The following is a 13525-nucleotide window of genomic DNA, read 5'->3' on the forward strand; positions in this document are numbered from 1 at the left end:
TAACTGAGCATGAGAAGGATATGCATGGTATGAAAAAGCAGCCTAAGTTTACTAATATACTCTTTCTCAGATAAGTCATTTTCTACACAGAGGAATCAGTGTCTTTCTTGTCTAAACTTGAGTGAAGCCTTTGATACAGTGTGATCTGAAAATGTGGCTGGGACTCAGAAGACAGGTAATAGCAGACTATAGAGTAGGTAAGGAGCTTAGTAAAGAAGACACAAAAGACATTGCAGTTACTTCAGGATTTGTCTTGGGATTGGTGTAATTTAATATTTTCACTAATGCCCATGGCACAAAAATAGGCCAAGTAATAATTAAATTTGCAGATGATACAAAATAGGTATTGTTGAAGCAGAAGAGAACAGGTTATATGGGAAGAACTGCTTGGCTGTGAACTACACGAACAGAAACCAGCTGGTATCTGGTGACAGTACAGTGCACTTGGGGCCTTGTCACTGTATGCCAGAAGTGATCTAATGACAGTGCTGAAGAAGGAGAAACAGCTCAGTACATCAGTTCACATTCAAGAGAATGTGGAGCTGTCACTGTCAGGATGTTGTGGGAGGCAGCTGTGAGCCCAGCGAGGCTTGATAGATTTCTGCTGGTGAGAAAAGCCTAAATGGCACACGAGCCTGTGGCCTGGACACGGGAGGTACAGTTCTGTCTGCCCTTATTCTGGCCAGGTTAACTGCAACTGGCAGGAAAAGATGGAATGATGATAAATGGGCACAGAGTTTTAAGAATGCAAATAACAGTTTCACTTGTTCAGTCTGACAAAAGGAGGAGTGAATGTGGATGTGACAGGTATGTAGAAATACTTCAAAGCATAAACATTGGACAGAAAGGACCATTAAGGACAGTGTTGGTAAGAGTAAATGAAAATAGCCACATATACAAAACCCCAGAACTCAGATTTTTAGCGGCTGTCCTATAGGAATACCAAGACTTAAAGTGCTGTGCAATAAACTTACATCTGAAAGGATTATATGTGACATGGTTGCTGTTGATTATACATAGAATCAGGGAATTGTAGAATGGTTTGAGTAGGAAGGGACTTTCCAGTCCAACCAGTTGACCGGTTTGCTCCAAGTCCTGACCACCTTGGCCTGGAACACTTTTAGGGATGAGGCAGCCACAGCTTCTCTGGGCAACCTGTGCCAGGACCTCACGACCCTCATTGGGAAAAGCCAGTGGTTCCCAGTTGCTGACGCCGTGGTTCCCCCAGCTCTGTTCTGTCAAGTGACTGACAGCAGGCGAACCTTGAAGATGCTCTTACCCAAAGCCATCATTCTAACCACCAAATACCATGAAGATACACTTTTTGGACTAGGGGGCAGTTGGTTTGAGGATAGTTGCTGATAGGTCTTTTTCTCTGCTCCATCAGGATTACCCACCAAGAATTCCTCTATTTCCTTTACTTTTGAAAAATTCAAATCTGTATTCCCAGCTGTTCTCTTTCCAGGACCAAAGTCTTGCTCTTGACCCTTCACACTTTGCAGCTCTGCTCTGGCCCTTGGCTAGGGGATGAGGATTGTGGCTGCTGCTTGCAGTGCTCTGGTTCTTTGCTCACATGTTTGAAGCTGTGCACAGCTGTTGCTGCACACTCGGTGTAAAGAGGGATGGTGATGATGGAAAAGGAGAGGTACAGACATGCCAGAACTGGACAGCTTACCACAAGGTCAGACAGAATTGTGCAGAATTAGCTAAAATATTAGTATGGTTGATGACATGATAATTCTGATGACTCATTATTTTGTATCCTATAATATTACATATATATTTTATATATTTCTCAGTCTTTTAGCATCTCTGCTGTTGCCTTTGATTACTTTTAAAATAATCAAGAAATAAGTTTCTCTCTCTACCTCTGCACAATAATGTTTGGAACCTTCAGAGACAAACACTTTGCCTTCATCCTTCCTTCCTTCCTTCCTTCCTTCCTTCCTTCCTTCCTTCCTTCCTTCCTTCCTTCCTTCCTTCCTTCCTTCCTTCCTTCCTTCCTTCCTTCCTTCCTTCCTTCCTTCCTTCCTTCCTTCCTTCCTTCCTTCCTTCCTTCCTTCCTTCCTTCCTTCCTTCCTTCCTTCCTCCCTTCCTCCCTTCCTCCCTTCCTCCCTTCCTCCCTTCCTCCCTTCCTCCCTTCCTCCCTTCCTCCCTTCCTCCCTTCCTCCCTTCCTCCCTTCCTCCCTTCCTTCCTCCCTCCCTTCCTTCCTCCCTCCCTCCCTCTCTCCCTCCCTCCCAGATACATTTTAGAAACAATTACTGGAAAGGCCTAACAGAGAGAGGAACCTTTGTGTTACAAAATTTCATGCAACTTCTACAGGGAAATAAGGCAAAAGGAACCTCTGAAAATCAGCTGGTCCTTTGTCCTGCTCCAAGTCAGAATCTACAATACTTACACCACTCTGGAGGATGCTTGTCTAACCTGTTCTTGAAAGACCTTTGGCAAATGGGATTCCCATCCTTGCCAGACCAAGTATCCGAGATCATCTCTACTGTCTTTGCTGTGCTTCTCTTTAATATCTAACACAAATCTTCCTGGGAGAAATTCAATCCATTCTTTCCTGTACTCTGTGTATGGGGAGCAGCTCTTCCCTGTATTTGCAGCAGCCTTTTGGATACCTGACAACTTGTTTTCTCTTTATCTGGTTTGGGCCTTACAGTTCTTGTTACACTTACTGTCCTTTTCTTAACCATCCTGGCTTCCTTGTTTTTCCCACATTTCCTCTGATGCACAGTGCCCCTGACTGCGTGAGACACTGATAATTCATACCACGACAGAATTGCTTTGGAAGAGCTCCTCAGCAATTTTGGCAAAATTTAATTTTGCAGCCTTAAGGAAATGTTGAGCTGGAACAGCTTCTGCCCATCCCCTGAGGTGGAGAGCTCAGGGGATGGGCAGAAGGAGGAGAGCCGAAATGAGGAGAAAAGAAGAATCTAGAGTACTATTGTCAGTGCCTATGCTGCCACCAAGGGGATGAGAGCAGTGGGGCAGCATTCCTGCAGTTCCTTATCTTCTGGGGGTTTATCTCTTTATTTTGTGACAGTGTAGTACTGTTAACTCACATTCCGCTTATGATCTATCATATCCCCAGATATTTTTTCTGAAAAAAACTTTCTTCAGCCAATTGTTCCCCATCTTTTGTTTAGATAGTTGTTGGATTTATATCCTCATGTGGAACCTTGCACTATTTTTGATTGAATTGTGGTTTGAAAAAAACAGGGCATATCTCCAGGTCCTCAGGATTTTAATTTTGATCATTTCTTGTAGCAAATTTGTAATATCTCCAAACCGTATATTGCTAGAAAATTGAATAAACATGTTCTCTAAATACATTGTCCATATTGTTAATGAGACAATTGAATAATTCTGAACTCAGGAACAAGTGGACATTTATTTAGGTTAAGCAGAGCTTCGGTCCTGGAATATTTTCTGGTTCCAGCATGTCTTCTATGCCACATTGCATCAATTCCAAAACTGTTGTGAATAGTTTAAGTTTCAGTGAAAAGAGCTGACTTTAGTGAAACCTGGATGAGGGAAACCACACCTGCTTAAGGCAATCAGTACCTCCATGTACTTCTATAATTACCTACACATCAAAAAATTGCAAGTAGCAGCAAACTTGTCTCCCTAAAACAACAGCTTGGCTCATCTCTTTTCTAATTGGACCATCTTAGTTTAACAGCCTGAAAAGGCTGAATAACAGCACAGAAGTTAAACCAAACCACACACACAGAGACCAGGCAGGCTCCCGGTGCCCCAGGCAGTACCAGGGAAGGTCAGACTCTCTCTGAAATGAAACGGTCTGGAAATTTGACATGAAGAGAGCTGGAAGTGAGTATGACTGAGGCCCCCGTGCATGCTCAGCCTTCAAGAACCAGTGGAGGAACACAAGCCTTGCAGAGAGCCCCATGGCATAGAGAACTTCCAGGCCAGAGATGGCTGGGAGCTGCCACGATACTTGCAGAAGTCGGGGATGACTTGGGTTGAATCAGTCACTTTTTAAAAGAACACTGACAACTACTTCCTACACTTTTGTGAAAAAACAAAAAATGAAAGTTGGGAAAACAGAAAACCAAACAATTTAAAATAAAATTATATGCTGTTCCTCTTAATATGGGAACTGACGTTCTTGCATGGTAACCTTCACCCTTTTGTGCCAATGCCTTGCACAGTTGTTTTCCTGGACACTATTGTGAAGGGTTGAAGAATCACAGGAAATGGGTTTCATTCTCAGCTCGGTGATATTGGGCAAGTCATTTCCATCCATTTGTACCATATTTTCCATTTGCAAAACATCTGCATGTACTGATTTTCTAAAGTGCTCGGAGAACAACCATCATGCTAAGTAAAAGCTGAGTTTTTATTACAGGATTTTTAAACTTTTTTTTGTTTTTTTTACGTTTACCCAGTCGACGGCTGTAGCGAGACTGCCATTCCTTAATTTTCAAGTGGCTGGCCTTGGAATTTGATATTCAAGGAAATCTGGTTTTGGATGTCTGTTAAGAACATCCAGGTAGATTACAATATATATTGTATGATTTTCAGCTTAAATTAGTAACACTTCAAAGCAAACGTCCTCCTGCTGCAGAAGGAAATGGGTGGCTATCGATGTCGGGGCAACTGCAGCTCCATGCCGTATCTGCACCTAAGGGGAAAAATAAGAAAACCCTGAAGTGCGCAGCCGAGCGCATGCTCCGGCGGCGGGACAAAGGGCCGTGCCAGGAGCCCCCGCCGGCCCGCGGGCAGGCCGCTCCCGCCCCGGGGCTCTCCCCCGCCGGCCCCGGGGCCGCTCCGCCCCGCCCCGTCCGCGGGCGGCGCCGGCCGCGGCGCGGGACGGGTTAACGCGCGCCCGCCCGCGCGTCCCCGCCGGCCCGCGCTGACCTTCACGGGGCCGCGCCGAGCATGCGCGCGCCGCGCCCCGGCCCGCGGGGCCGCGCTGCGCCCGCCGCGGTTCTGCTCGCCCGGCCCGGCCCGGCCCGGCCTGGCCTGGCCCCGGGCAGGCGGATTGGCCCGGGCTCGTCCCCGCCCGCCCGCGGCCGGGCCGGGACCGTGGCAGGCGCACGCCCTGCCCGTGCCGGGCGCGCCGTTGCCATTCGGTGCCGATGGTGCTGGCGACGGAGCGCGGGGGGACGTGAGGGGGGACCGCGCGCCGCGCCGCAGCCCGGAGCCGCCGCCGCCCCTTCCCGCTCCGGGCCCGTCACGACGGATGCTGGGCGAGCCGCTGCGGCCCGTCCTTGGTGCCGTTTCAAGCCGTGAGGGCCCACACGGCTCCCCGCGAGGGGGGAACAGCTGCACGGGCCGGGGCCGGTGACCCCCACGGCCGGGATTGCTGGGACCGCCGGTCGGTGCGGCACAAACAGCTAGTGCAGACTGTGAGGAAAATGCACGGTGTCTGCTGGGAGCAGGGAGAGCCTCACATGATGGGAGCCAACATTTCTGTGTGAGTCTGGGGTCTAAAAAACATGGCAGATACCAGCTGGATACTGTCTTGTCAGTCACGCTGGCATGTACAATTTAAAGTCGTTTAGGTTGGAAAAACCCCTCCAGATTAAGTTAACCTGACACTACCACATCCACCAGACACAGAGCAGTTGGTTCCAGATTGTGCCTTTGGTTCAGCTAGAACATGAGGAATTTTTCCAGCACAGAACAAGGCAAGGCTACATTGATTTGCTTGGCATATTCATTCTGAGGGGCTGAGAGGAGGTACTGATAACCATGCTCGCCCTCCCTATGTTTCTGTGGTTCCTGGGGCTGTTACCACACACCAGCACTTAGATGAGGGTGGCCCTAAAAATCAGTGGAGGTCACTGTCTTACTCCTATGTTCAGAAGGCCATGTGACCTTCATGGCTTGCCCTTCGCTGCTAGTCAATGCAGTGTCTTTTCTCTGCTTGTTTTTATTACTGGATGAAGGCAGAATATTTTTTATTAATTTCTGATCTGATTCTGTTATATTTGCAGTCTTGCCAGAAAATTCACAGCCCCTAGACAAGAATTTCAAGCAGAGGAATAGAATAAACCCCTCGTAACCTGGCAACATCTCGCCTATTGCTGCGTTGAGGGAGAGCGGGGAACGCGGGCCCCTGCGAGCCGCGGGCGCCCCGGGCCGGCACTGCGGGCTCGGCCATCATGGAGGAGCCGCGCTCTGCTCGTGGAATGGCGGCCGTGCTGGGGGTGGGCACTGCTCTCTGCTGCCTTCCCCCTTGGGCTTCGTGTCCTGGGATGTCACACGCTGCGGTGCAGGGCTTTGTGTGACAAGCAGCGCGCTGCTGATGTCTTACAGCAGCTGTGGTGTTACTAATTTGTCTGCGTCTGTCAGTCACCTGGGGTCTCTGGAGGATCCACCACAGTGGTACCAGAGCATCCCGAGAGTGGTCACTGGGGAGAGGCAGTGGGAGCGGAGGGTTGGAAACAGCCGTGGGAGATGTGCAGCCATGCTGCCCCCCACCCCCTTCCTCCGCTGATCTCACACACACACTGTCTTTCCCCTCGCTTCCACATGTTGTCCCTCCCTGTTCCCAGCTCCGGCCTCCCGCTGCTTCTCTCTTGTCCAGAGGGGTTAGCTCTCGTCTCTCATGCTGGAAATGCTGCCAGCGAATGTTTCTGTGTGCTGCCTGCCAGGTCCCTGGGGAAAGGGCCTGGAAATGCAGTGCGGGAGGAGCAGTGGGAGCAAGGGAAAATCACTGCTCGCCTGCTGCATTTTCTAATGGGAAAACGTCTCTGCGAGGTGAGCTCTCTGAGCTCTGTGTCACTGCTGAAGTTGCCCCCTCCCCCTTCCCCTTGCCCCAGAATTTCCCATCCCTGATGCAGAGGAGGAGAGGCTGCAGCACTACCACGGAAAACGGAGACGTGTTTTTCAATTTGCCTCCTGCTTATCTCTGCTGTTTGGACAGAGAGGTTTAAAAAGCTGGATTTTCTGTCCCTGCAGAGTAAACAGACAGAGCCCGGCAGCACAAACTATTTCTGGCTTATCAGTGGAGGAATGCAGCAGCTGAGGCTGAGCGTGAGTGGGCCGTCAGGAAGGCCCTGAAGGGGCCCCCTCCCCACTCCGCGCTATTAGAAGTGTGAGAGCCCAGCAGGACTCAGAGGGGAGAGTTGGAGAAAAAGGCAGAAAAGGGAAAGAAAGAGGAAGAGAGAGAGTGAGAGAGGCTGAGCAGACCCTGATGGCTACAGATGAAGTTACAGGAGGGGCTCGCAAAGCTACGAAAAGCAAACTTTTTGAGTTTCTGGTCCATGGGGTGGTGAGTCGGGAAAGTTAGTGAGCTGGCTGGCTCTGAATAGAGGGATGAGTGGAAACTGGAGGTTCTGTGCTGGGCTGGATCGGCTCCTGCAGTGTGCTCTCAGGGCGCTGGTAGCTGCCTCAGCAGGGGAACACTGGGGTCTGTGGAGCCCCCAGCCTATGTACTGACTCATTGATAATACAGGCTTGTGTCTGGGGGGATGTGTGCTGTGCTTTTTGCTGTGATTCTCCATGAATGGTGAATAGCATGCTTTTCAGCCTGATCATGGTGCAGAATCTGCACTGGATCTAACCCAAATGGGCTTGTAGGACACTTTGTTCTGTAATCAAACTTATGTTTTGGAAAACAATTCTGATGAGAGCCTGATGAAGCCTTGGGTGCTGCCTCTGGTTCTTGTCTCCAGTCTTGGCTTGTATGTATCCTCTGGCTACTTAACAGGTGACTTTCAGGGGCTTGAAGAGATTAGCTCTGCAGATCTGTAACAGTCTATGGAAACTCACCCACGAGAGAATTTCAGGGTGCCATGCTTAATTAAAGCAATCCTTCAGGTCTTTAAAAATGTTCCACCTTTTGTTTAAGAATCAGGTCTTCGATCTCCATTTAAGGGGAAGTGCTCACCCTGTTTTGCTGCCACTGGAAACGTTCTTTAAATGACTCTAACGTCTAAGAGCAGTCACCATTTGTAACATTTGGATTTCTAGCATTTATACATGTTGAACAGAAATAAGGCTGTTAAAGAGCCCCAAGGAATGCAATATTGTTTGGATACTGATACTCCTGAGTGCTTCTTTCTTGAGGATCCTGGCACCTCCTGTGACACCTCTTTGAAGACATCAGGTGGGGGCTCTTGTACAAAGATCACAGAAACCTGTGGGGCTCATGGCAGACTGTTGAGTTGTCTCCGTGATTCCGGCTTACTCCAGAGGTGTAGGAGCTTCCGTGTGTCCGGTAGATCCTGGATGTGGTGGGACTGGGAGGGCCAAGGACTGTGAGGTGGCGCTCTGTGTTGGTGAGAGCTGTGAAGAGGTGATGTGGTGCCAGTACAGGAGCAGGCTGTGCAAGATCGGAGCTGTTTGGGAGTGCGGGGGGTAGCGGTGGTTTTGTTGTGGACATGCGGGTTTGTCAAGGTGGTCTGGATTGTGATGGCGGTATCTGAGCAGAACCAGAAGCAAGCTGGGAGGGGACTGATGGGATGATTTTGTCTTTTCTAAAGTTTCCCTTGCCATTTGCACACCAGTGCTCTTCCTTTAGTATCAAGAAGAGCGACAAAAATAATTATGTGAATTTGCTATTCCACATCTAGGTGGCTTTCGTGTGAAAGCAGCATGCAGGGCTCTTAAGCCTGGGAAGTTTTTAATTTATACTGGAATGAGAAAAAGCAGAACTCATTTCCATTACTTATTTGGATGCCAGGAAAGTCTGCCTCTTCTGTTCTGGAAGTTTTGTTGCTAGTGGTGTCTTATTTGAATATATGCATTGGCCTGGGATGTCTGTATATATGTTCCTCCTTCTTGTTGCTGAGGCTGGGGCTTCTTGGCTGTTTTTCTGGTGCCTGAACACCTCTTGTATCACCCCCTCCTTTCCGTCATTATCGTCTCCTTTAGTTCTTCTTTGGCACCTGATTTATTCTTTCCTTTAGTTTTTTTCTCATCTCAGGTTCATTTTGATCAAAATGTGGGTTGGGGTAGTCACTCTTCTATTACTTAAAAAAGGAGAAAAAAAATTATAACTTCATTTTATCTCTCCAGGCCCTGTATCCTGCCAAATAAGAGAATGTGCCATGCTATCTATTACCTTGAGTTTACCTAGTGCTGGCTCCTCTGTTTTATTACTGCTCCAGTGTGTCAACACCTGAATTAATTCCTTGAAAAATCAAGTTGCATAGCAAACTTTAGTGGAATTTCTTGGAGTCAGATTCTGTTCTAATTTCAGAAACCAGTCTCTCCTCAAATGACTGATTTTTTTGTTTTGTTTTATCTATGATAACATTATTTAATTTGGTTATTGAAAATTATTTTCTTCCCCTCCACTCCTCCCCCCAAAAAAGGGGGGAGAAGCAAACAGAGGTAGAATGTTGTGAGAAATATTTTTGCTTTGTTGACACTTAAATGAAAAGGATAATTCTGCAGTACTTCCTAAGGGCAGTTAGCTCTTGGACTCACTTGATCTTTCTTGAAACATATGTTCCTTTGCTAAGGTCACTTTGCCCTTTGCTGGTGTGCACCTGATCCTGCTTTTGTGCTTTTCCATACTGCCAGCTTAGATGATGTCTTCTGCCTCATTTGTCCGAGGCAGAAAGGATCCCCCTGAAAGGTGAAATGTCATAAAGGTTAAAATTCTCAAGTAGGAGGCTTCACTCTCTGTACTTGAGACCTTGATAGTTTGTTACACCTCTGGTTAGCAGCTGGGGTTTTAGAAAGGTTAATTTTCTTTCAGTTATTTATTTTTACTATGCTTTTACTTCTGTTCAGTTTCATCCGCATCTTGCAGATTGTTTTTGTGGGAAGATTTTTTTTTCCTCCCAAGGCTTCATCCTGTACATCCTTTTTTTGTGGTTGTTGTTGTTCCTCTCTTTTTCTAGCATTTGTATGGACAAATATGGCTTTAATCACCACATTTATGTTGATTATCTTTTTATCAATGCATTTTCTGCTGTCCAGTAGTACATTTCAGGCAGTCTTTATGACATTTCTCTAGGTGTCCAGCTGTTGCCTTATATTTTGTTGAACAAGTTACTAGTCTTGCTGCAGGTCATTCCTGTCCTCAGTTTCCTCTTATCCTCTGGTCCTTAACGTGGGCCTCATTGCTGGCTGGGTCCCGTAAATAGATCCTGCCCGTGTCTCCCTCCCCTGCTTTTTTCTTTGTTTCTTTCTCTTTCTTCTTTTCATTCTCAAACAGGTACCTGTCTGTTTAGTCTTGAGAAGGTCCGTGGTGCTGGTCTTGTCAAAACTCTTGTGCAGACATCTGTCCTCTTGTGACTCGATTGCAGGAACCTTCGCTTGGTGCCTTGTGCTGGCGACCTTGGCTGTGTCATCTGCACACAAGAACCTGCTGAGAGGTTCATTTTCTTCTCCCGTGTTCCGACCTTTTTAATCTGCTTCTGTGTCCTTTTCCTGTCCCCACTTTATCTTCCTTCCAAAGCCAATCTTCTTGCCTTTTATCCACCAGATACCCATATAAAGGTCTATGTGCCTTTCTTAACTCTAGAGTCACAGCTGTATTTACAATGTACTTGCTCTCTGTTCAAATCACCTTTTTCCCATAGTGATCTTGGTCTTTGTCCTCTTTGCTATGCTTAGGAAGCTCTCTGTGGCAATATAAGTCCTTATCCATATTTATTTTCTGTTAATAGGTGTTATTTCATAGTTCCTGCTAATCTCTACGGCTTAATATTAGTTACACTCCAAGATTGCTAATTCATACAAACCTATATATTGCTGATGTGACTCCTTGGCTTATCCTCAGTCCTCTTTTTGCTTGGCTATCTACCTCTCAAATTTGGTCATAGGATTTTATGGTAAATACACAAACTGTCTTATATGAAATGGCATTTGCAACAGTGAAAGAAGAGTATCAGAACATGCCAGCATTTAAATATTCAATATATATGATAAATAACTTGTCAGTGTAAGAACAGATTAAACAACAGGTCTGATGGGTATGGAGGATCTATAACAGATTTATCAAAAATCTGATTTATGATTTGGAAAAAGGGGCAAGCAGTGAATTTCATAAATGAATTTTGCATCTCCTGATACATTGTGGGTGTAAACGGAACGTCACCATTCTGGAGAAAGGCTTGGATGTCCTGTAAGCTGCCTGGTGTCTACCTAATAAAAAATCACGTAAACTATTAGCCTGATTGGGAAGTGGGGCAGAGAATAATGCAGAAGCAGTTGTAAATCCATGGCATATACTTACAAGAATGTTTTTATGGTTTGGGTAATCTGTATGACTAACAAGTCGAAAGACAGGGAACTCAGAGGGCAGTAGTAGTGGGAGACCTCTGAAGGCTTCATCAATAGGGGAATAGGGGTATATTTGATTTTATTTATAATATCTAAGTATAGAGACTGGTTATGTGAGTTGTAAAATCTCTGTCACTGGAGGCTGTGAGGTACTGGTTAAGAAGTAAACATGTGTCAAAGATGATGGAGATACTGGTGATACTTGTTTCAGATGAGGAAGAACTGCATGACCTCAAGGACTCATATTTCAGTATATTATAAAAATTATGGAGGTTTTATTAGAATAGAAAGAACTAAAGATATTTTCCCAAAATTGAATGGTGGCCTGTTTTAGTTTTAAGTGAATAGAAGTGACTGTTTCTCCCAGGCAGTCACAGGGTTGTAGAGATCATCGCTGGCAATAGTGAGGTGAAGAGAGTATGGCCAAGTTTGAAAAAAGTAGAGTTTTGCTAATGAAAAATATCCTACTGATTTTTCTTTTGTCACGCGTGTAGATACTGTCTTGTCAGAGCATAAACCAGCTAACACTGGAATGGCTAGAAGAGAGCCTCATCATCTCTTTGTTTTGGACAGTTTGTTCCACTTTCTGCCACAGAGCTCCCTGCATGATTCTCTGAGCAAGGGCATCCTCAGGGAACGGGGCCTGGAGTGGAGGCACTGGTTTGCTGTGTGCGTGTTCCCTGTTGTGATGAACAAGGAGGTATTTGCGGTGAGCAGGGCTGCCTGGAGAAATCAAGGGACCTTATGGCAGGGAATTTGATTGGGAAGGCAGCTGCAGGGGATGGCTAGAGTGAAAACCTTGTACAGTGTTCAACTATGTGAGCAAGCTGCTGGTAGAGACTGAAGGTTTGTCCTTTTCTAGCCATGGACAGATTTCAGGCTGTCAAACAGACATAATGAAGAAAAAAAATCCTATTAATGCTAGTCAAGGCTTTAATTGAGTTCAATATAATTTTGTGCAATATGGGCTTGTTAAACAAATTTGAGTTGCTGGTTGAGAAAACATGGATTTGCTGATGAATGTAGATGTATGGATAAAATGGATCTGTGAGATGTTTGAATTACTCTTTTCTTTCTAAAAAAAAGAAATACTGGAGGAATATGACAATAGTTGGACTGGATCATTTAGTTCAGTTTCCCATGTAGAATGGGGGCAGTGGAAGGCAGCATGGAGGTACAGGAACAAGGCAAAACCTTAGTGATTGTTCATACAAATACTCTGATTTGGAGCTTGGGAGCTTTCTGACCCAAAGCTGCCCTCTGTGTAGTGCCCCTATGTGGATTTTATTTATGGAGGTTAATCTAATGATGTCTTCCTGAACCTTTCTAAGCTTTTAGAAGTCAGTGTTTTGTGTCAGGAGTTTTTTCAGTTTATCTTGCATAAGGAAGTATCTGATTCTGCCAACTGTTGTTTGATTATTGTAAGGGAAGAGGCAACAAGCTCTTGACCAGCTTCTTTTCTCCAGGCTAGTCATTGTGCTGCAGAGCTCTGTTGTTCCTCTCCCTCCCAAAGCCATCCTTTTCAAGAGGGGCATTCTGGTAGTTATTCATACAAAACCCCTTCCATACATTTGATCACAGCAGTGGTAGTATCAGATCTATTAAACCTGGTGGAACTCAAAGCTGGTCTGTAAGGTTTGTTTCAATTCCAAAGATTTTTGGGGGTGTTTTTTTGTTATTGTTGCATCCAAGTGCTCTGCTTGAGCTTAGTGGCAGATTATTCTGAGCTGTGAACAGACGTGCATGAAATAGAACTGAACTTCATCTCATGTTCCAATTCACAGTTCTGTAAATGGGATGTTTTCTAAGTTACAGACTTCTGAATTGTTGTGAACAGTATATTCAAATACGTGGTACCTGGAATACTTGGACTTACAGACTGAGAGCTTTTGGGAAATGGAGGAAGGTGAATATGGCAGGAAGCAAGAATTGCAATACTGATGTTTCAGCTTACTAAGTCTCTAAAACATTCATAGACATTAAAAATGGAACTTATGAAGTAACATCTATTATTCTAAGGAGGAGAGAAGCCTTGTACCAGTTTTATTTGTTGTACTTCTAAGAGTGCATTCTGAAACAACACATCCTGTTGGGAGACCATGTGCACAGTCAAAAACTTGTTGCCATCACACAGTATCAATCTAGTCTGTATTTCTTAAGAGTTCTAGGCACTTCTAGTTACTCATTCTTACTTCCAGATAGCATCAGATATCTCCTCTTGCTTATGTTTATGCCCTATAGAAATCATAGAATGGTTTGGATTGAAAGGGACCTTAGAGAATCATCTTATCCTACCCCTCTGCCATGGAC

At 45.7% G+C, this 13525-nt stretch overlaps 1 protein-coding gene across 5 annotated transcripts in view; it reads left to right on the forward strand.

Annotated features, from left to right (window-relative positions):
- The window catches only part of SMARCD3 (SWI/SNF related, matrix associated, actin dependent regulator of chromatin, subfamily d, member 3), a 73676-nt gene that overhangs the window by 18282 nt on the left and 41869 nt on the right, over positions 1 to 13525 (forward strand). Inside the window, exon 1 of one of the 5 annotated variants that reach the window (XM_063418557.1) lies at positions 5285 to 5444. The exons of 2 other annotated variants lie outside the window; for them this stretch is intronic. Coding sequence is in view for 1 of the 3 variants with exons in the window: in XM_063418549.1 (XP_063274619.1) it covers positions 7170 to 7247 (78 nt within the window). In the remaining 2 variants the exon portion in view is untranslated. 2 more of the 5 variants (XM_063418549.1, XM_063418574.1) reach the window with 2 other exon arrangements.

Source organism: Prinia subflava, chromosome 1 (assembly GCF_021018805.1).
Source record: "Prinia subflava isolate CZ2003 ecotype Zambia chromosome 1, Cam_Psub_1.2, whole genome shotgun sequence".
Taxonomy (NCBI): Eukaryota; Metazoa; Chordata; class Aves; order Passeriformes; family Cisticolidae; genus Prinia; species Prinia subflava.